At 39.3% G+C, this 23640-nt stretch overlaps 1 protein-coding gene across 1 annotated transcript in view; it reads left to right on the top strand.

The window, feature by feature from the left end:
* SLC2A13 (solute carrier family 2 member 13) overlaps window positions 1-23640 on the top strand; it is a 166314-nt gene that overhangs the window by 14524 nt on the left and 128150 nt on the right. The window contains exon 2 of the mRNA XM_050898479.1: window positions 17930-18089. Coding sequence (XP_050754436.1) covers window positions 17930-18089 — 160 coding nt within the window. The remainder of the gene's footprint in view (window positions 1-17929; window positions 18090-23640) is intronic.

Below are 23640 nucleotides of genomic sequence, written 5' to 3'. Positions count from 1 at the left end.
GGATTGGGATATAGGGAAACCATGCTCCTTGCACTGGTGCAAAGAAGGGGGAACTGGAAGTGTGAGCGCTAAAGTAGCACTACTCGAACCTCAGTAACTCATCTGCCACACTTGTCTTTCCTGGCCCATGTTGGTGAGAAGGAATGTCTGATCCAGGCCTCCTAGACAGTCACGTTGGGAAGTAGGAATCCAGACATCTGGAGAACTCTGTGTGTGTGCATGCACAGGAAGAATTGAGTAATGAAATAAAATTATATTAGTGGATAGTTTGATTGGGAGTTGTTTGTATTTTTGTGGTGAGAAAAAATGTAATTGAAGGTGGCTATGCAAGAGGATACTGTAAACCAATTGTGAAGATTTTCAGGATTAGTGTGTGGGGCATGGATTCTACAGCTGTGCTCTGAAGGACAGGAGAAGGAGAAGGTACAAAGAACTGCTTTGGGGTATGGAGCCATTCTTTCTGCCTCTTAATTTTTTTTTTATCAAGTGGGAATATATAGTTCTGGTCTCAATTCTTTCTTCTTTGTTAAATTTTTAGCAAGTAGGGATGTATGTTTCTTGGCATAGATAATGTGGACTTGTATGATCTAACACCTGCACAGAGTAGCTAGGTTTCACCTGTGCTGTGGCAATGAGCAAGAGAGAGAACTTCAAGAGGCCTTACTCAGCACTTTCACCAGTTTTAAGCCAGTGCGATTCCACTGACATTACAGCAACATTAATTTCTTTACCTCATGATCTTGATAAACAACTAGTTAGTACAGTACTTTACAGGAGATATGAATCTGTTCATCAGGTAATTGTAGTGTTACCGTAAAAGTCGGCGAGAAAAACTCTCTGCTCAATTTGGAGTTTTGGAAAGCAGGCATTCTTTATTACAGCGCCGGATGCATGGGGAATTGCTTCACCTAACATGCATACCTGGTTAACACAAGGTAAAGCATTTTATATGTTTCAAGCAACGGTTATCAGTATTTTTACAGTTTTGCTTAGTTACCCTTGTTCCTATTGGTTCTCACAAGCCTCAGCTCCACTTAAAGTTGCAGGGTCCTCAATGAGTGATCCGCATGCACAGTTGACTCTTCAGGTGGTCTTTGGGGGTCCTCTGGTGGTCTTTGATAGTCTTCCTCACGATGTCCCTTGGTTGAACTCTGCTTGTGCGCAGGCTCAGTTAACTTCTGCATACTTTGCTTTTCTTGCGAATACCCAAAACTAATAAAGACCTACTGAAGCCTACCTAGTTTCTAATTACAAGGACATCCTGACCATATATCCTGCCTCTTATCTACTGAATAGGACAATGCATGCCTTATTTGGTAGCCTAATATTTAGCAGACAACACTTAATCACTGAATAGAGTTTTACTATGGTATCAGCAGGTTCATATAAAATTAAGTCTGTAAGGTAGATACGGATGTCATACTGAGCTACAACTGAAAAATACAACATTAGGCAGATTTGTTAGAGAAGTTTATAAGACTTTTAAGCTGATATTTGAAGACAAAGCACATTGTATTTCTTTGCAAATGCTTATATGCAACTTCTATGATATTTTGCTTACAGCAATGCTCTGTTTCTTGCTTAAAGCAAATGATTCAGTTTGTTGTAGTAAAACATGAAAATGCCTGTGTGCATACTTCAGTCTTGTACAAATATGTTCCCAATGTAGCTGAATCATCCAGAAGCAGTGTATGGCTCTCTTTGGTTTGGATTTCTATTTGTTGTATGTTATCAGCACTAAAATACATGTATCCCTAAAGCTATAATAGGTTGAGAAGTGTTTGGTCTGCTGCATCTCCTTTTCACAGTTGCTCTGCGTGTTCTTTGGTGTGGATTTCTATTTGTCATGCATTATCAGTCGCTAAAATACATACATCCCTGAAGCAATAATAGACCGAGAAGTGTCTGGTCTGCTGCATTTCACTTTCACAGTTGCTCTCTGTGTTCTGTACTCTGCAAATTTGTCCTGTTATAGGATCTGTAGCCATCGGTTTTTTAAGTCATGGTAGATTTTGCCAATGCAAATAGCAGCTTGGGTTACCTGTTCTAGCAGCTGGAACCCATGCAGTTTGCTTGTGTGGTGTAGAAGCAATGGTAGCAAGGACACGATTGTGTTCTTGTATTAGCAAGAAAAAAATACTATTTCATGCTGATACAAAGAGCTAGAGACACACAGCCTTGAACTCATCTTGCCATAACATGAAGTTTTTTTATGTAGTTTTATAGTCTCAAGGCTGAATTACAACAAGCCTTATGTTAAAATAAGTTAAATACACACACAGTTGTTTTACTTCACTGCTCAGAAGGCTTGCTAACTTTAGATACTGCAATAAGAAAATGTCTGTTGTACTGTTGTAAGGCCTGACTTGCACATTGTGAGACCCCGAATATCTGATACGCCGTCTTTTGCTGAGTAAACATAAGACCAGTCTGTAATTCTTGGATTTGTCACTTCCTGGCCACTTGATCTTAAAGTGACTGTGGTACTTTATGCCTCCATTTTTCCTTCAGTAAGGTAGGGCTGATGTTTGCTTGGATTTTCAAAAGGCATTCTTGGACTTACTTACTAAAACAAGTACTAATCTTTAATTCTGTCAGTCATAACCTGTTCAACAGTACAGTTTCTGTGAATGGACTTCATAGTCTGATTTTCGGTTTCTTGGATAATTTCCTCTACACTCAGGTCTCTTCTCTCCTCTTTCCTCCTCGCTGTGTGTTTGGCCTTTAGACAGGCAGTACTGTTGGTGGTACTAGTCAGGGAAGCCTGGGCTCAGGGAAGCCTGATGTTCAAATCTTACTGAAATGCTGGTAAATTATTTGTTACAGATTCCAATTAATGGCTGTTATGTAATTCCCACTTGGCTTTGTAACTGTAGGTAATTCTACTTAACTGAAAGCGCAAACCACACGTTAATAGATACATATATACAAATTGTCACATACTTGTCATTGCACAGAAAAATAAGATTGCCTAAAATCAACCCAACTCTATAAAGCATTTTTAAGATGTATCTCAGTGGGGTAATGTAGACAATTTCCAGAATGTAATCTGACATGCTGTATCACTAACTATGCTTATTCTTCAATTACTCCCACGAGCCTTTTCTGTTCCTTACAAGCAGTTGGCATAAGAGTCATTAAAGGACTTTGCTACTAAATGCTTTTGGTAATTTATACCTAAACTTGAGTTTTCTGATATGGTGTATTGAAACACTACTCAAAGGGTCTGTACGTCTTAGCAATTAAAAAGTCCTTTAAACTAAGAAAGGAGAGCAGTGTAAACTCAGAGCAAGCAGATGAATGTGGATGTGAACTTGACAGTATTTGAAAGGTGGATCATGCTGCACCTGAAGATAACGAGCAATAGACATTTGAATTGCTGAAAGCACACACTGCATTGGAAGCACAGTCTGCGGGAAGTTTTTCTAGCTGTTGTATTACTGCGGTAGGTCACGAGTATTAAGGAAGGGGATTGTGCTATTAAGGTCATCTTTGGTGGCAGGAAGAGTAGCATTCTGCCAGAATGGAGGCTTCTTCCGAACCTCATCTATGTATAAACCTGTCATCAACATATGTGCTTTGCAACGGATTGTAAAATTTTGTAGGAAAATACTGTGGTTTTGTTATTTTCTTACTGCGTACAAGTATAAATGTTACTAACTGGGAAAGCAGGAGTGGGTAGTTCAGAGATCCAGTCACCTATGAGGTGTTTTGTGCTTCGTTGCCGGTTCCTAGTGCTTTATTAGAAGCTGTCACAACTGGTTTCTTTCCTACTCACGGTTACTCTGTTAGTGCTCAGTTTAATGATTCTTCTCCAGTGAGTAATTAATTCTGCCTCTTGATGCTGCCCTCCTGCAGTATTGTCAGTGGTCCTTACCTTTTGTTTTGGGAAATAAGGAAGAGGATGTGGACCAGAGATGTTTTTTTAAATGTAAATAAAAGTAATTCTTTTTACTTTTGAATAAAAATTCAATTATACGTAGCTAGGTTTTACTGTAATTGATGTTTCAATTAGATCTTGCTTTATGAAAACTAAATTAAAAGGTCAGGTGTGAAATGTGACCAGATTATAGGGAAAAACAAGATGGGAGCCAGTAAGTACTTTGTAGGGTTTCTTTGGGAAGAGTGCTGTGAGGATTTGGAGCTCCCTCCCCGCTCTGGTGTTAAGATTGTCAGTTATCCTCAAATATGAAAATTTCTTTATAAATTTTCTCTGTGAAAGTAATGCTGTAAGTGCAGAACTTGCAAAGTTTGTATTTCAGAGAGATCCTGCATTTAGTTGTTTTTCTTGGTGGTAGCTTGTGCATGAATCTTTTCACTTAAAACTTGAACCCGACATGAGAATGTCTTGTCACTTCGAAAGAGAGCATGGCTGGATTTTTAACAGTAAACCTTTCAGTTTTAAGGATGGAATCCACTTCTTAGTAGGAGCAGATATGAAGGAGTTAAATAAAATTAACAGGAGGCTCTCTGTGGTAGCTGTGCCTCAGAGTACTTAGAGGCTGGGGGGCAGCAAACTGAAACAGCAGAATATTTCATTGTCCCGTTAGTCATCTTACGACTTACAGTGATTTATTGCAACTTGTGCAGTGCAAGTCACAGGAAAAGCAGATTTTATCTTAACAAATATATTTGCTACATCTATGTTAATTAGAATGGATCTGTCAGCTATGCCATTTTAAATGCCAACTCCTAATTCTTCTTAAGTTTTCTTGTTTTCACTGTTCTCTTATTGGATAGGGGCAACACAGCAGACTGCTGGATGAGAGAATCAGTGCAGTGCTCTGAGTTACAGGAGGACATTTTAGATACCCATCTTTATTTGCTTTTAATCTCTAGGTTGTCTAGAGTTACCAGGGTCTTGTATCAATTAACAAAATTTACTGAGAACATCACAATGTTTGCCCAGCTTTCACTGCAGGCTGACCTGCAGCTCTTCCTGAATCCTCCCCTATTAACATGCCCGGTGAACGAAAACAGGGCAGGAAAGAGCCACTCTGCGGGGGGACCTCAGGAGATGTGCTCCGGTGATCTGCGGTTCTCAGATCCGTTTGCTCTGAGCACTATTATTAATAAGGAGGTGTGCAAAGTAAAAGTTGGAGTAAAGCAGCCCTGTTAGCAGAATTATATCTGCTGTTTGGAAGACAGTTGTCCATAACAATGCATCTAGGGACTGCAAGTTGTCAAAAGCTGAAAACCATGAGAGCAGCATCTCCCAGGTTTTCCTGAGATCTTCTGTCCTCTACCAGTCTCTTCCCCGAGACCTTGAGACTTGCAGCCTTGTTTTTAGGAAGCTCTTTGGCAGTCTGTTTCCCTGATAAAATTTAGCAGTAGTTTCTTCCCACCTGCAGCATCCACCCACTCCTGGTTAGCTGAGACTTTCCTCAGCTTTTTGTCCCTCAGATGTTGGTAATGGAGTAGTTCATCTGTTCCTTTTTTCCCTTTAGTGCTTGACAGCTACTGTCTTGGGTTTTTTCCACAAACACAGCAGCCTCATTCTTCACTTGTAACATCTCCTTTTTGTCAGTATAAGCAACTGATGGAAGTAAATACACACCAAAATAGGTTAAAGTACCACTGTATCCCTTGGCAGCTTGAGTATTACACCGTGAATCCTGCAGTTGTGACTGCTGATGTAGACTATTGCAAGTCATTTCTAGGAGTAAACCTATGTGGCTTAAAGAAGTTCAGCAGTGGTTTGTCCCTCTACTAAGGACAGTCTAGTGCAAGATCCTTCTCCTAATAGTCAAAACCCTTCGTGAGACTTAACCATTTTACTTGGGAGATCCTTACCTGGGATTCCTCTATAGGATGTTCTCTTGCTACAGTTGCATTTCACTGGCACCAAGCAGCTGTTATTGAAATGGTAGCTGGTAAACTCCAGACCATGGGGAGAAGTTGCATGAAAGCTAGACATTTAAGCTGAGCTGCTTCTCATAAAGCAAAGAAATGTGCAGCACTTGGACTAGAGACTCAAGATGGTAACTTAACCTGTGTGCACTGGGAACACCCTTACTTTTCCTAGCATGCAAAACATGCATGCCGTGCTATGGAAGGTATCTTGAGGAAGTACTGTACTGATTTCCTCCACCACCACCCCCAACCTCCAATACTGCAAATATAGACACCATTTATTTTCCCATATGGTCAAAAAAATGTGTTTTATTATTTCTAAGTGGATCACTTGTGTTTGTAGATGCAGTCTTGTTTGTGTGTGAAACCTCTAGCATAGAAGGAAACCGAGCAGTCACTGTGATTCGTGTATTTTCATTATAATGATAGTTATATTACTGTCATGAATGCTACTTGCATTATAATGATATAATTGAAACCTGTTTTTTAAAATCAGGCCGTAGTCTGTAAAAGGCTTACAGGGCTGTTTGTTTTTTTAGAGCAATAGTTATAAAACCATATAACTGGTACCTGTCTTCCTACAAATCATGCTGTTTCTTGCACAAGTGGGTAACTAAATGTAGTAATTTGTATCAAAATATAGTTTTCTGCATTGATGGTTGCAATGTATTTACCCATTGCAAAATTACCCCAAGCACAAAATTACTGGGAATGTAAACTAAACAGGCAGTATTTTTATGAATGACTTTCCAGAATAGCAAATGAACACATTCAATGTTACTCCATAGTTTTTGTCTAAAATACTGAGTTTGCAATGCGATTAGTCTTTCTAGATGAGTTCTTTTAATTAACGGCAAATAGTAGGTAAGAAAATGCATTCTTCTGTTTGTCTTCATATTAAGCTGCATGTTTGGAGTCAGTTGCTGGACTTTTGGTTAACTCAGTGAAACGTAAAGCAGTTTACAGAAAAGTTAACCGCTTTAACTGTTTTAATAATTGCACTTGTAGATAGAGGCACAGTTAAAGCCAAGTTACTTCTTAGCTGAAGATGTAGGGCTTTTAGGTATAAGTTGAAGGCATGCTTTTAGCTGAGCTGTAGTTCAGCTTGTAAAGCTTGTTCATGTTTGTTTAAATATCACCTCTCAGAATTATTTTAAGTTTGGTAAAGCATTGCTCTAGTAGAACTAGGAAAGAAAAAAGTGATTTATAAACAAAAGTGCAAGGTTGGAAAGGAGTATTCATTTTATGTGTAGCTTTCAAATTGTTACCCTTGTCCTCTGAAAATAAAATTTCTCTGCACAGAAAAGCTTTGCTAATCCAAACTGTAGTTGTGGGGTCTTTGGTGTGGGATTGTTGGTTTGGTGTTTTTGTTTTTTTTTTAACTATGTAATGACTGCACGGTGTTCATTATGCTGGCTTTCTAGCATATATGAATGGTTATGCAGATGACTCTTGCCAAATCTTTCTGGGCCATTATAAAAACATACTTCCCTGCTGGAAATTGCTGTTTGCTTGGCTGAGTCAGCAGAAAGAGCTGGATGGCCACTCCTCAGCCGCTCAGTTAGTGCTTGTTGTGATCTCGTGCCGTAGCACAAGTCCATGTCAGACACCAGATCAAAAGTCTTGAATGGGAAACGGAGTAGCTGAGATACGGATACGCATCCTGATCTGCTGCCTTGCTGGAAGGGGAGGAGCCACTGGCTGGGGAAGCAGCTCCTTATCTTTGCCTGTGACTGCCTCAGGACTTGGCCAAGTTCATCTGCCTGTTTTTCCTAGGTGTGAGCAAGCAGCATGTATAGTGCATAGTCTGCATCTGCTAAAGAATGGCTACAGCAAAGCACTGCTTGTATCAGTTACTATTTATTTAAACTAAAAGCTTCACTTTTAAAGTAGATTAAGTAGTGCCTGTCTTGCGTGTTTATACAAGCTGTCATAAAGAAAACTACTGTGTTGTATTTATAATTTTCAAGGGAAAGAAAAATAAAATAACTCTTATTTTCTGAAGTGACAAGTTTTTGCAATATGGTAAAAATAAACGTTGCGTTGAGTAGTATAAAAATCTGTGCTGCTTCACTCTCACAATGAAGGATCTTCCACTGCTTCTAAGTTCACAGAATCTTTGCAAATAGTGCTTGATCAAAATTAGTTCAGAAACAAAACAAATTAGGACTTTTTACTAGTTGCTTTTGGTAGCTTTTAGTCACTTTTAGGGCTGATTGTTAATCTTGTATTGTTATAACAGTTCAGAAATGCACTTCTTCACAATTCATGGTACCTTTCAAGTAGAGGGAGCCATAGCAAATTGAATATTGAAAATCAGTGATACTCCCTCCCCTGCGTACCTGTGTGCACATACTTTTTGAGAAAGAGTTTTTCCTATTTAGGCTTTCCTAAAAATGCTGTTCCAGAAAGAATTCATTTGCTCCTGTCTGGATCACTTTAGAAAAAGGAGAAAATCCATTTCAGTGTTGAAAGTTGCTAATTGATAGCTGTGTAGGTGACCCAACAAAAGACTTTCTAACTCTTTTGCTTATTGAAAATATAGGTGTAGGTTAGCAACCAGTTACTTTGCTTATATATTTTAAAGAAACTGTCACTGATGAGCTAGCTCAATTAATTACCAGTTCAATTGTTACATTTTTATGATGCTGTCTTTTAGCTGGATTTCTTTTAGGAATCATTCTGATTAATGTTTTGAAGTAACCTGAACCAGCGTAAATCTTAAAACTAGGTCTGTGGATAGATTTGGGCAGCATGAAGGGAGTAACTTGTTTTAAACATGCCAGCTTTCTGGAATGGGGTCTACAGCCATGAACTAGAAGCACAGGTTCCCAGTACGGCACGCTGTGAGAAGGAGATCCCTCAGTAGGATACCCAGGAACTAGGGCAGCTGAGTGGGGAGATGTCAAACCAGGTGTTTCACAACCTGGATTAAAAGGAATATATGCTGGCCATAAAGAAAGACTGAATATGGGTAACTAATTCTGGATTTCTGGGAAGTGTAAACTGTGATCTGACATCTGTAGTGCTAGGCATGCTCTTATGCTTTGGACAGTTACGAAGATCTTTGCTTCAATTTTTCTGGATGTTTAGCTTGATTGTTTTGTCTCTGGTTAATTAAATCCCACTCTCTTCTTCTGACTTCGCCACTCAAAATAAATTTCCTCTTAACATGTTTTTGGATTACTGTAACCTTGAATAATCTTAAAATAACTTTGGATAGAAGAAATGATTCGTTTTAAAAATTCTCTTCCCAAAATGAGCTGTTCTATATATAGTACTAACGTTGAGGCTGAGGTTGAATAGGACCCTACAGTTAAAGTGGTTCTAACACTTATAAATAGTTACTTTCATCTGACCTTAAAAACTTTCTCAGTTCTGTTTGTTTTCATGTAAAATTCTCTTTCCATTCTTACTGTTTGACAATTTTCCCAGAGAGGAAGTATTTTTTCCCCCTCTAACTCTCCTACTTACTCTTTTGGTGTCCACAGATTGTGGCATGTTTTGTATCCCCCTCTACGTTGGGATGGTATTTGGTAGAACTGAATGCCTGCAGTTTTCTGGCTGTGGGTAGTATTTTTTTGTTTACTCTGTGTGTGTTATTAAAGAATCCTGCAAATTTTTATATGTTTTCAAGTTTTTGCTAAACTGTTCTTTTAATAAACTGAGTAAACTAAGTTTTATTTTAATAAACTTTCACTCTAGCCTGTACATGGTAGGTTCTTGTCTATCTTGCCTCAAGTGTTACGGCTCGCTCACTTTTTCCCATTTCATAACCACCCAGTTTCCAGATTAAAAAGATTCCTTTGCTTGCAGAAATTCAGTGTAGGAAAATAAGTACTGTGATAAATAGTCCCTTCTTGATTACTCAATTTGTTGAATATTCATGTCTCTCTACTGTGATATGTGGTTTCCTTATGCTCATCTTGCCAAGATACTGCCCTGGAGGTGTCAGAGAAAGGTCTTAGCACTTTCATTATACAGGAATTGCACTCTGTGTTGGCATCTTAATTTTTTTTATGAGCTGTGTTTGCATGTGTATCTTTTGATCAAGGGAGAGTTTGAAACGTGAAATCACTCATGTGTGTAATGCAGTTCACAAAGGCTAATGCTATCTTTTTGGGGGTTTGCATTTACAATATGACAGTTGTGGTTGTTTCTAGTGGACACAATTTGAGTTTTTTTTAGGCGAAGAAGGATTTTGTGTTCTTGATCCTTGCTGATACACACAACAGTGAAAAACCTTCTCGTGGTCAACAGAAAGAATTATTCATCCAGGCTCATTAAGATATGCTTGTTCTATAAATTTGAAACAATATCAACTAGCGAGGAGCTTTGTTTACTTTTCTTCAGATTGCTCTGGGCATTGGACTCCTTCACAGTTGGATGCCACATAGTAACATAGGGTTTTGGCACTAATTATGATATTGGTCACTCTGGTTTGGGCTAGTGGCTAGACAGGTACATACAGATCTGCAATTACTTAGTGTATTAGATGTTCAACAGTACAGGTTCTTTAACTATGATGAACCAGCTCTCTCTGACTTAATAAATTAGTGTTTAAATAAAATACAAGACTCTAATGAAGTCTGCTGATGTTGGACCTCCATTCTGGAGGAGATGCACCTAAATCTGCCTGTTACTGTGATTTACATTCTCACAAAGCAATGTGGTTTTAGTGCTAGTGGTTTGTCCCACTACCCTTACGTATTTCAGAGCTCTGCTGTAGCCGAGTACAGTTAACCACTGCCACTGTTAACAAATGGACTTCTACTAATCTGATGTAGGGGAGAGATTGAAATGGGAAAGTGTGCTGCCAATCAATTTTGAAATAACTTTCAGTAACGAGTTATAGACTGCTGATAATGCCTTTACTAGATATGTGCAGTAGGTGGAAAGCCTAGATAGTAGAGAGGACTTGAGCTTTCCCCTGATGTTCGCACTCAAATACAAGCTGTTTCAATGCAGATTTTAGTTTTATCTGCTAGGGAAGTGGTTAGTGTACTAGAACAGTGTTCAAATGCACTGCTTTCTCAAGTATTTCCTATTAGCATGTTTAATGAGGCACTCTAATATCCCCTTAGGTTGACTGTCATTACTGAAAGCTGAAGTGTTAACTGTAACAGCAGAAAGAACTCTACAAGACTATGAAAAGGCTTAATTTTTGTTTAGATTGAGCCGTATAATTAAAATATGTTGTGGAGTTGTCTGTAGAATAGAGGTGGCTGATTGTTGGCAGCTCCTGTATGTGTGTTTGTCAAAGCTAATGGTCTTTTAAAATAAATATCCTTTGCAGTTAAAATGTACCCATTTTGTCAATAATAGACATTCTTCTTTCCACAAACTACTTAAATGGATTCTTCTTTAGATTGACAGTAAAGCATATACAATTACTGTGGAACTTGTCACTTCTTGCAAAAAGTTAACCAGTGTGTTGCCCTTATCCTCTTGAATATTACTACTCAGATGTGAGCAATGTTCTAAAATTATCGGTTGGCAAGAATGCTGTTTTTGTCAGAAGTAAAGTAAAAACCTTAGAGTATAATTTGTGGGAACACAGCTGAAAGAAAATACTTGATGAAAGTTGCTTTGTCTGTATAATCAGATGTACTTCTGGGATCAATAGTGTTTCAAGGCACTAAATTTAGATTGCATGTCCAATATCCAAGATGTAAGAAGTTTATCAGATACCCTGCAAAATTGCTGGAAGAAAACTTTAGCCTGGTGTTCAGCTGTAGCTTGGCAAGTTTCCCCATGTCCCCTTTAGAATTTACTATTTAATTAAAAAAAAAAAACAACAAAAACCCCAAACAACAACCAAACCTTGAATTTGTATTCAAACTTTCTCGTAGCGTAACAACCTCTATTAAGCTGTTTATTAATATTTAATTACTGATTCTCTTTGCCATAAACTTGCTTCTTCATGAGGTTGCCTCCACAAATCCTCTGTCTGTGGAATCACTTGCTAAAGCTGCTTGGAATCCTTACAAGTAGAACAAACCACTATGGGCAGCTTCTTAATGAAGTGAACTTTAAAGTAGGTTGCATTAAAATTTAACATTTTAGTGAAAATTTGCTCTTACAAGTTCATGCTAAGATATGTGAAAAAACAAAACTATTACCTTGATTAAGTATCTCAGTATAGCTTTATATGTTAGTGAAGAATGCCTCATTCCCATGAGTATTCTCCTGAAAGGAAATGTTTTAGTAACTTCTGTTTCTGCCTGTTCATTTGGAACTCCTAACAATACAAATTTATGTAATGAGCTGTGAATGTTCTTTGTAGTTAATAGAGATTAATGGCTCAGTTGCTGTACTCTGAATTAGGATCAGGGATGTCTTTGCTTTTTGTTTTTTGTGGTTATTTCACATCCTGATTTTAGTTTCCAACTGGACAGTCTGGAGTCCCATGGCAGTTCAGGCCAGTCTCCATTATCATATGTAGTCCTACCTATGGGCCAGTACAGGCTTTTGATCTCACCGTGAACTGTTTAAGGGAGCTAAGTGGTACAAACCCCTTAATGAGCAGGTGTGGATATCCTTTTAGCTGGTTGTATTCCCTGGTTTACCCGGTGTTGATGCAAAGGGTCAGCATGAGCTGGAGAGAAGGAGGGACAGAACCATGATGCAAAGAGGCACCAGCTCCTGGATGTGCCTCTTTGGCACTTCTAGTTAACCATCGGTCATCTTTATTCCTAAGTGTGAAAGGCTGATTGAGTTGCGTGAGATTTTTTTAAATTTACCTAATTCTTGTCACCTGTCTCTTGTGTTTATGAACCTTTTGGGTAGTAATGTGAACAGCAACAACAAAGTTGTCAGGAATCCTTCCTAATGTTTTTGCTGCTCCTGACACTATTGGTTGATGCCAGTGAAATGACTGACACTTACATCCCTAGTACCTTAGAGCTTTTTTATTATGTTAGGAGTAAAAGTGCATCTCATTCAATATCCTCTCTCCAGCTTTTGTTGCTCATCTGTTGTTTTTACAATGCACCTTCCCTCATGTCTGCTAGACACATGACTGGAGCTGTAGTGGAAGTCCTGGTCTTTACAGGATATGTTTATATCCGTCTGATCTTGCAAAAAAGTCTTTAAAATTATTCTATCTCCCTAGTATTTATTCCCAAATGCTTTTTATAAACAAGGACTTGGATTCCTTCTTTAGTCCTTTTGTTTTGCTACCTTAATCTCATTTGTTAAAATATATTTTTAATTCTCCTAATTATCATAGGAATTCTCCTTCATGACCTTGTTATCTCTCCTGTCAGTAGGTTTGTTGACTTCATTCCTGAACTTCTTAATGAATTCTTTATAGTGCTTACATGTTCATACTGAAAATACCTTTCTGGATGGTAATGTGATTCTAAGATGCCTTTTCACACCTGCTTTCTATTGATTGTCTTAAAATTGAGCTGTGCACTGTCTTGTCTCTAATTTCCAATGGTAAGTCTGCAGATTATAGTAGCAGCTCTAGTAATTAGTCTCCTAAGTGATCTTAGAAGTGAAAAAACATTTAATATTATTTCAGTCCATCATGTCATCTAATGCTTCCCGTACAATAATTAGATGCATCTTGTGGTCTAAATTTAAGGAACCTTCTATTGTATTTTTTTCTGAACTATATTCTTTAATGAGGGCAGAAGGTTAATGCCTTGGTTACTCAAGTGGATAAAGATTGGGCTTGCCTGCTCTCTTGTCTCAGATTTCATAGCTGTGGTGCACAATGTAGAGCTTAAACTTTCTCTGACAGATTTCCAGTTAATTGTTTTCATTTTCTTTTCCTCACATCTTATCACTTATCAGCTTTATTAGTTAGGTAGTAATATACTTGCCTGCAGCAAGAATCTTTTATTTGGTGTGAGCAGTTTAACAGTGAGAGCATATTAGAAAATGTCATCTAAGTGTAAATGAAAACATTCTCATATGAAAGATTGAGGAAAGAGTGCATTGCAGCCATATTTATTTTGCTGGGAAAGCTGTTCTTTGTTTTCAAATTTCTTTACTATCTAGCTATTAAAATAACTACATAACAAATACTGGTTATGTATTTTAGAGATTTTTATAGTTGATTAACATTTAATGCCTTGCTTCTGACTATGCCTTTTCACAAGAACTTACTCTCCTATGTTCTAGTGTGTCTTAAATTGAAATGAGAGGAGGAAAACCTGGAGAACATTGATGCATTCTAAGGCCATTGAAAGCAAATCTGTAATGTAAATAACGTTATAGAATCTAAAACATTATTTCCTTAAACTGGTATGACTTTTTCCTTAATTTGATCTGTTTCAGAATAGCCTTTTTTACTCCTGGTGATATTTTTAGAAAGAACTTTGCTTTTGTGTGTGAATGCTTGCTGGATGGCAGCCAGACAAACTGGGGAGGCTTTCCTAATTGCCTCCTCCCGTTTCCTGAAACCTCCTGACGTACTCTGTTTCAGGCTCAGAGTAGCAAAGCATATGCTTTGATATCTAAATGATAATTGGAAATACACAACATAAATTTATCTTCTGAGCTGAGGTTTTTGTTTGGATGTTTTGAACCTATAGGTTTTGGGAAATCCAGTAGAGGAAGTAAGGTCTGAGTACAAAGCCAAAAAGGCTGGTTTTGACAACAACGTTGTGAAAAGTCTCAGGGTGAGAAAGCTGAAATGGAAGTTGCAGAATCACAGAATCATTTTGGTTGGAGATCCATCTGTGGAGATGGTCAAGACCTAACTGAGCATGGTCCTGGCCAACCTGCTCTAGCTGACCCTGCTTGAACAGTGGTTGGACTAGGTGATCTCCAAATGTCCCTGTCAATCTAAACAATTCTGTGTGATTTTGAACTAATACTGTAACTCCTTACATTTTCCTAAGAAATCATGTGCTGTTCATTGCAGGTTTGATAACAAATAATTTCAGCTGTTGTATTAATGCCAGCTGAATAGCTGGTATCCTTGGCTAGCTTGTGACGGGAATGTTGAGATGTGCAAGCTTCCTGTTCCTCTGTTAATTCCTGTAGTCATTAACTTTGTGGCAAGAACACAGCAGAAACAGTAAACCTCCCGCTGTCATGGTGCCTCTTGTTCAAGACACTTTACAAACTTGTTTTAACCTTCACACTACCCTTGTGTTACAGCAACAGGCTTTAGTTTCCCCTGTAAATGGCAAGTGTTGTGTTAGCCGGGGCTAACAGTGGGTCTAGCAGTGTCCCAGGACTCATGATGTGTGCTGAACGTTAGCGATAGCTGTTGGTCTGATCAACGGTGTGGCTCTGCTTTTTGGGTGCCCAAGAAGCAAATTTGGCTGGCATGTTTTGAACAAGATTTCTCTGCAGATCCTGTGTAAAATCAGCCTTCATTAAGAGTTGAATGGGGGAAAAAAAGTAGCTTTTTTTATAGAGCATATATTGATTTTCGTTGTGCACATCTTTCTAACTGCTTTGCAGTAAAATCCACATACAGATGTTGCCATCTTTACCTCTCAAATTAGCTTCACTAGATGATTATCTATTTCAAAGATATTCTTCTTGGGACTATATGTTATTTCTCTAAAGCTTTTAATGGAGACTGACTTTCAGTAGCTTCCAAGAGAAAGATGTAAGGTCAGTTGTCTTTTTGTGTCCCCTGAAAGACAGAAACAACTATATTTTTCTTCCCTGTATTTATTGTAAGACCTCATTCTGTTTCTATACCTATCAGCTCTGTGTTGGAGGGCTTGGTCTCTCATTTCATTCCTGCTGCTCTGCATTCAATCATCTTTTCTCTTTTCCATGTTACTCTTGCAAACAGCAGGGAAAATGTTTATGGGCCAAATGATAAAATAGCCACTGGCAAGCAGACTTTTTTTCTCCCCCCCCCCATCTTTGAGTTTCCATGGCTTTTTAGTGATGATTGGTCTAGAGTAGCGGAGAGCAAAGAATGAATAGCCTCAAAAAACCCTCCAGAGATATCAAGTGTCTGGTGCCATCAAGTCATGAATTCCCAAACCTGGTGATTATTGGAAGCTTGTTTAGGGTGTAGCAGGGGAATTACTTGATGCTTGTTTTGCTGCAGGGCCTTTCCTCGGCCTCTGCTGCCCGTCGCAGGCAGAGACCGTGACACTGGGCTTTGGGCCTGGCCCCGCAGAGCTGGGTGTCCTGCCAGGCCAGTCCCAGCGGTGGGAGGATGGCCACGCTGCAGTGGGGGAACAAGCATGAGCATGTGAGGTGGTGTGCCCGAGGCAGAGGGGAGGTCGGGGGAGCGGGAAGGCCCGGCCTCCCCAGGCCAGGGCTGCCGCAGCTGTAGGGCCCTTCACCTCCACCCTGGCGCGAGCCGCTGCCTTGCACGGGTCCTCAGTGGCTTTTGTTTGCAGAAAGCGGATGTGCACCTATGCTTTCCCATAAAGGCTTTTCCCTTTTATGTGCGCTATCTCCATCGCTTTAATTGTAATTAGTTCAAATACTGATGTGAAAGATGCGAGAGAAATATCCCTAATGGTGAACTACGTTTGAAAACGTGCTTCTCTATCAAACATGCAAAGGGCTATTTGAACGCTTTTTTCCATGGTGCATTCTGGTTGGCTTTGAAAAATGGTTGAATAAATTTTTAATGATTTTTTTTTTTCCTGACACTTTTATGTGGGTTTTTTATTCCATGTGGGTTGCTCAGTCAATAGGAGGAGGAGGCGGCATTGGCACATCCTGGGAGGCTCTGCCGGGAACTGGGTTATCATGCTGAGAGGCTGCTGCGAGTGTTTACCTATTGTAACAAAGGATCTTCTGATGCCATTTTATTATTAAACAATCTGTATTCCTCGCTCAAGCTTTTGGAGGCTCCCAGCAGTTCTGTCAGGTTAACCTTGTTGCTAAAGATGATTTTGTGCTCTTAGTTTGGTGAGTCAGCCAGGCAGTGGGGCACCGGCCGAAGCGTCCGCCATTTTATGATGAAGCCTTTCTGCTGTGACACGAGCCAGGAACTGTAGCCATGCTTCAGTAGCCATGTGCACGCCTTTATGTGACCCCATTTCTTGCTGGGGGTGCGGCACTGGCCTGTGCTGGCATGAGGCTGTCGGTGTGGAGCCGGTGGAGTTGCCCCATGGAAGATGTGATGTGGCTGTTGCTGCTCGGCCATGCTCACTGCGCTCAAGTTGTATCTCAGCTGGCTTCAGCTGAAATGTGTTTTTGTGTGTGTGCCACCAACATACTTGCAGTTTTAACTACAAAAGAAATTGCTGTTGGTTGTCACTGTTGGTTCTCTTAAGGAAATAGGGATATAAATTTCCTTTAAATGAGAGCGCAACTTTGTTGGTGGATTTGGACTACCAAAGCCTGTACTGCACCCAGCTCTGCTCTTTATATGCTGTTGAACTCCTGTTTTTACAGTTTGTGTGTGTGTGCGCACTCCTGTGTGTGTTCCACATGGGTATTTCTGTCTTTTGCACAAATGGCTCATTTAGAGCCATCGCATAATTCATAGGAAATACTACCAGTGTTAAGACAGAATAGAAGGCAGCTGTGCTTTAGCTTCAGTCCTTGCTTTCTTATGGCAGTAGAGTTTTTAGCATTGCATATGGAATACTTTTAAACCAAGTCAAGAAACAATCAAGAAAGTCAAGAAACAATCCATTCTATGTAACAATAATGAAATTACACAATAATGAGAATAATAATGCTTGGCCTTGCTTTTTCTTGGAGCTGGAAACCATGCTAAAGTTCTGTTTAAACTCAGAGCTGTGAACGCTTGGCATCTTAAGTTAGTCACTTTGACTTACGTGTGCTTACTTGGATTGTAGCATCTCTTTGTTTCAAAACTATAAATATATTTATGCTTTTTATTTAATCTTAGTATACATGCAATGTGAATTGAAGTGGGTTATTCCTTGTATCATTACATCAAACCTTGAACTTGCAGTACAGCTGCTAGCAATCAGCGTGTGTGCCCATTTGCTCTGGGTATGCTTCTAGAGTTCATTAGGTGTATTTTCTTTCTTTTGATCTTTCGAAACCTGGAAATCAAATTCTTCCAGCTTGTTCCATTTAAATGGTGTAATATTTTATGATGAAAAGGGATGTAGTATCTCTTTTGATTTTATAATTGTAATTGAATTTATTCTTGTAGGTGTAGCATCTATGACCGTGCCAGTGTACATCGCAGAAGTTGCTCCACCGCACTTAAGAGGCAGATTAGTCACCATTAACACTCTGTTCATCACTGGAGGGCAATTTTTTGCAAGTGTCGTCGATGGAATCTTCAGCTACCTCGCGAAGGACGGATGGAGGTTTGTGAGTCTTCCTGGCTAAAAGCAAAACCGACATGGTTGTGATTTGGTTGACAGCTATTATAATTCTTGTTGGTAAAATAGAGTTTACGTATAAAGTGGTAAAACTATATACTGAAATGGAACTTTATGATTAACTCTTGCTAAATGGTATCCATACCGCTTTCACTTAGGCTTAATATCACAGTATGCTTAGGTTTTTTGACTTTGCTGAACTTTAAAATGGGTAAGCAATAAATATGCATCAACAAGCTTGAATGATTGTCATGATGTTTATGAAAGTAGCTTGCCTTTTTGCATTTAGAATAATTACATGCTGATTTTTCAAAAGGCAAATTTCCAGTAAGTATGATGCTGTATGTGCAAAATAGAGGTGTATTTCGAATATTCTTAATCTGAGCAATAGTAATCCAATCAGAATTGAAGGATATTGTAGCATAACTTCATAGTTAAAAGTTTAGGTTATAGAATAATATGAATCTCTTTTACTCTACTTTCTGGATATTATGTTCTTCCTGTAGATATTGCTAAGTGTTTCTTGACTGCAGCCTTATACCTACTGTCTTTATAGTGGTGTGTCATTTGAGAGAGATGAGAAATTTCAGTGGCTCAGTATTTTACTTGCAGTGCTGACTTGAAAAAATAATTAACAGAAATGTGTAGGAGGAATAACTTATACTATACATTCCAGCTTCTGGAAAGTTGTGCTTAATTATGTGTGCTTTTCTCTTGAAACACTCTTGGGAAAGGGATGCATGTTGTTGTAGGGCCTTCGATTTCTGTTGCTACAGCCTGGAATCATTTTGCTATTTGAAAATCCTAATTTGAAGGATCCCACCCCCAAAAATTTGCAACATAAATATTATTACATTCTCTGGCTTCTAATGAAGCTGAATAGGGATTTCTAGGTGCACTGATGTTTGAGGTTTAAGTTAGGAACAATTAATTTGGGACTCGGTACATAGAAATACTTGGAAGCTGATCTTTTTATAGTATGTAAAGAAATATGCATTGAAACAAAAAGTTAATGTTTTCTTAATGAATCTATGGTTTAATTTGTGTATGTCTGGAGATTCAAGAAGTTTGAGGTTTTTACTATTTGTCCATGTGATTGTTTCCTTTGCCTCTTTTGTAAAAAGGTGTCACATTTTGACCTTAAGAAAAAAGTCACTTCATGCTGATTTAGTTTAATTTTAAGTTTTATTTCTGCTTTATGCTTTCTAAAAATGCATTTGTTACTGTAGCTCAAATGAAAATAGCATTTTGCATTTCTACATGAAGCTTTTGATGACCTTTTCATTATAATGCAGCTGCATTCTCTGGCAGACTGTCTGTCCACTTATGGAGAATTGGGAAACAGCCTTCACTGAAAGAAAAACTTAGTTTTATACGATTGCTAATCCCTTTCTGCAGTTAAAGAAATATGCTCAATTTTGAGAAAAGTTAATGGCATACAGTAATGCATTTCTAAGTAAAATACAAACTGAAGTATTTGATCCCTGATGCCAATTATTCAGTAGTTGCTTTATTATTTTAAATTAACTTTTAGCCTAAATAATTTGCTAATGTAATGGCTCCCTATGCATGGGGCTGGGTGGGAGGAATGGACAAGTAAAGATATTTATTTAGAAATGGAGCTCTGAGTCACTCTTACTGTTAGAGGCATTGTGCACTTTCTGTTTAGGCAGATTTTTTTGAGTTCAGTTTACCTCAGTGGTTAGGGATTCAGCTGGGGGAAACTTTTGTGGATGTAAATCTGTTTTTTTTCCCACTAGTGTGCTAACACATAGGAAGTAAGGACGTGTTTGTAATCTGTGTGTTTCAGTAAATACTAGCGTATTGGAAGAAAAATACAAGCTAACAAAGTCTCTGACAAGAATTGATCTTACTGGAGCTGTGTTTTTTGTTTAATTGTTCAGGTAAACTAAGATTTTCCCTAGCTTGAATTTTTGCAGCTCAAAAGCAGACTTCTAGGCTTCTTTGGGAAAGATCAGTCGAAGAGCTAGCATTGTGGTATAGGACGTATCAGTTTCCAAATCAACTAGTGACACAGGATTGACAAGTACGTTTGTATGTAAATGATTATTTAAGTGAAAAATATCATTCCAGTTTGTTACACACAAGTTACCATCTTTTGATATGTAATTTTGTAAATATATTTAGCTAAAGTGAAAGATTAGGTGGAACGCAATAATCATTGTCAAATGTAGATTTCATCTTTTTGTAAAACACCGATGTTTCAATATGCCACTATACCTTAAATAGGAATGAGGCCCCCACCCACTGAAATGCTGCACAACCATTCTGCGAACTTGTACGTTGGTATAAGTTATGCTTCTGTTCCGAACAAAAAATAAACTGCTCTGGTATAATTCAGGCCTTTTAACCTATCTGAACTGAAAAAATTAAAAGTAAAATCTAGAACCTGTGGATTGAGTAAGACTAGGAGGTTGGGTGTTTGATCAGAGCTGTGTGAGATGCTGACTTTTGAAAATCTCTAACGATGGACATTTCCATTTCTCAAGACAACTTGTTCAGATGTTCAGTCCCTCTTACTGTGAAGAATTGTTTTCCCGCATCTTTGATATTGTTGTGGTTTAGGCCCAGCTGACAACAAAGCACCATGTGGCCGCTCACTCACTCCTCCCCCCCGGCGGGATGGGGAGGAGAAAATACAACGAAAGGCTTGTGGGTTGAGACAAGGACAGGGAGGGATCACTCACCACTTATGGTCCCAGGCAAAACAGACTTGACTTGGGGAAAAAGAAACCAATTTAACTTACCAATCAAATCAGATGATTTGAGAAATAAAACCATATCTTAAAAACACCTTCCTCCCACCACTCCCTTCTTCCTGGGCTCAGCTTTGCTCTGGACTCCTCTGCCTCCTCCACCCCAGCGGCTCAGGGGATGGGAATGGGGGTTGCGGTCAGTTCGTCCCACATTGTCTCTGCCGCTCCTTCCTCCTCCAGGGGAGGACTGCTCACACTCTTCCCCTGCTCCAGCATGGGGTCCCTCCCACGGGGGTCAGCCCGCCATGAGCTTCTCTAACGCGAGTCCTTTCCACGGGCTGCAGTCCTGCATGAACTGCTCCAGCGTGGGCTTTCCCACGGAGTCACGGCCTTCTCCGCACCCATCCACCTCCTCTGGCGTGGGGTCCTCCACGGGCTGCAGGGGAATCTCTGCTCCGCCGTTAACCTCCATGGGCTGCAGGGGGACAGCCTGCTGTCTCACCACGGGCTGCAGGGGAATCTCTGCTCCGGCACACCTCCTCCCTCTCCTTCTTCACTGACCTTGGTATCTGCGCGGTTGTTTCTCTCCCATCCCACTCCTCTCTCTGCTGCAGGTTTTTCAGCGGTCTTTTTTCCCCTTCTTAAATATGTTATCACAGAGGTGCTATCACTGTTGCTGATGAGCTTGGCCTTGGCCAGTGGCGGGGCCGACTTGGAGCCGGGGAAGCTTCTAGCAGCTTCTCATAGGAGCCACTCCTGTAGCCCCTCTCCCGCTACCAAAACCCCGCCACACAAACCCAACACAGATATGAATTTTCCTTGTTGCAACTTGTGACTATTGACTCTTGTCCTTTCACAGTGTACATTTGAGAAGAGTCTGTCTCCGTCTTCTCTATGAGCTCCTTTTCAGTTGTGAAAGATGCAATTATATCTCCTCTTGATCTTCTCTTTTCTGAGCAGCACAAACCCAGTTCTCTCAGCCTCTTCTTTTATGTCGCACACTCCAGTTGCACAACCATCTTAGTGATCCATTGCTATTCCTGGTTTGTAGCTTTCTCTCATGCTGGTGGTCCTAGTCTTCCAGATTCAGCACGATGTGTTGAGTAGTGAGGAGTAATTGTTTCTTGCAGCCTGCTGGCTCATGCTGGATAACTTTTGCTGAGGCAGTAATGCTATGTTTTATGTACATGCCAAGTACTGTTCTGGTGGATTAAGCAGAGTGAAGTGAAACTGTTGATAATGCATTGGGCAGAAACTGAGGCCATGCTAGTGATGAGGTATCCAAGGATTCTCAGCTGCGATGCCGAAGCTGTTAATTGGGAATTGTGTACTTGTCTGTCCTCAGCTAGTTTACTGCTGAGTAAGTTTAAGACTGAGCAGGGAAGAGTACAGGTGGTCTGTCACCTGGAAAGAGTGGCCAGCAAATGCATGGGGAGAAATCACGGATGTTCACTCCTGAGTCATCACATACAAGAAGGAAAATTACAGCAATTATTGTAGCTCTTAGTGACTGAGTGGCTAACTATTGGAGTGCTACAAAAAATAATACGGAACTTTTTCTTGGCTCTGCTTGTTCTTGGAAATGCTGGATATTAAATTAAAAATAAACCAAAGAAAACAAATATTTAACCTGACTCTTATGTCAGGTTAGCTTTATAAACCCTGCTAATGCCATCTTAATAGTATTGGAGCAGCATGTCTGAGAAGGAGAAATGTTACAGCAGACTTATTAAATTTCATGCTGGATTTTTTCAGGTCTGCTAGACATCTGACTTCAAATGCAAAGTCTTGTACTCTGTATAGGAAAGAACTATATTAGATTTCTGAAAGCTGGCTCACTGCATGAAACGTCTAAAATTGCCTGCTTTTACTCTAAATTGGTTATATCAAAATTGCTTGATCTGAAAATTGCAACAACTCTTGAACTTGCAATGGATGTATGCTCTTAACTGAACATTTTCCTTCTGGCCTGCTCCTTGTACTCAACTTTGACCAGAAGCATGTTGATTGGAAACTAACTTTAGTGAGTAAGCACTTTCTGTACATTTCTTTTTCATCTTGCCTGTGATAAACAATCCAATAGAGTCCAACTGGTAGCTTTAACAGGCTGGATTGAGCTTTCAGGAGCCTCAATTGATTTTGCCTCCTAAGATGATTGTGGGTACCCAACTGCTTAGTTCTGGAGGCTCTGCTGCATTTAAGGAACTGAAGGGCTTTGGAAGAGCAGAAGTGAGGTAATATGAGTGTAAAGGACTAAATCTGTTTATTTAGATGCATTAAAAGATCCTTCTGCTTGCAGTTTGACAGAATACAGCGATTGTATTTTTAATCTCTATGGTTTTGTTTTACTCTTCATTTGAAATAGAAAAGGCTTTCTAAATACCACTCTCATGCAGATATTGAATATACAATTTGGTGAGCTTCAATGGTGTATGTGTAAAGGTGATTCTTTATACAGCTACCAAAATGTTTGTAGAAAGGGAAGAGCATGGGAAGAAATGAGGACATTAATGAATGAGAACATTAGTGAATGAAGAATGAGAACATTAATGAATTAGTGACACTTGTTAGATATGTTGGCTGAAGACTACTCAACTAATAATCCTTCCACAAGCTTTGTGTTTTGAATTTATTTTCTTCCTTCTGCTTTTCTTTTTTTTAACTAATGATGAGCTGTACCATCCTTAAAGTGTTAGAAAATAAGAGACTTCCTCACAGATTTCTTTCTAGAGCGAGATTTGCTTGTATGACCGTTGGAAATTTTTGCTGGTTTTAGGAAGAACTTGAGGGCTCAGCTTTGGGATGGGACGACTGGCCTG

The sequence above is a fragment of the Gymnogyps californianus genome, chromosome 1 (genome assembly GCF_018139145.2).
Source record: "Gymnogyps californianus isolate 813 chromosome 1, ASM1813914v2, whole genome shotgun sequence".
In the NCBI taxonomy this organism is placed as follows: Eukaryota; Metazoa; Chordata; class Aves; order Accipitriformes; family Cathartidae; genus Gymnogyps; species Gymnogyps californianus.
The sequence above is the reverse complement of the archived record's forward strand: the minus strand, read 5'-3'. Positions and strand labels throughout refer to the sequence as shown.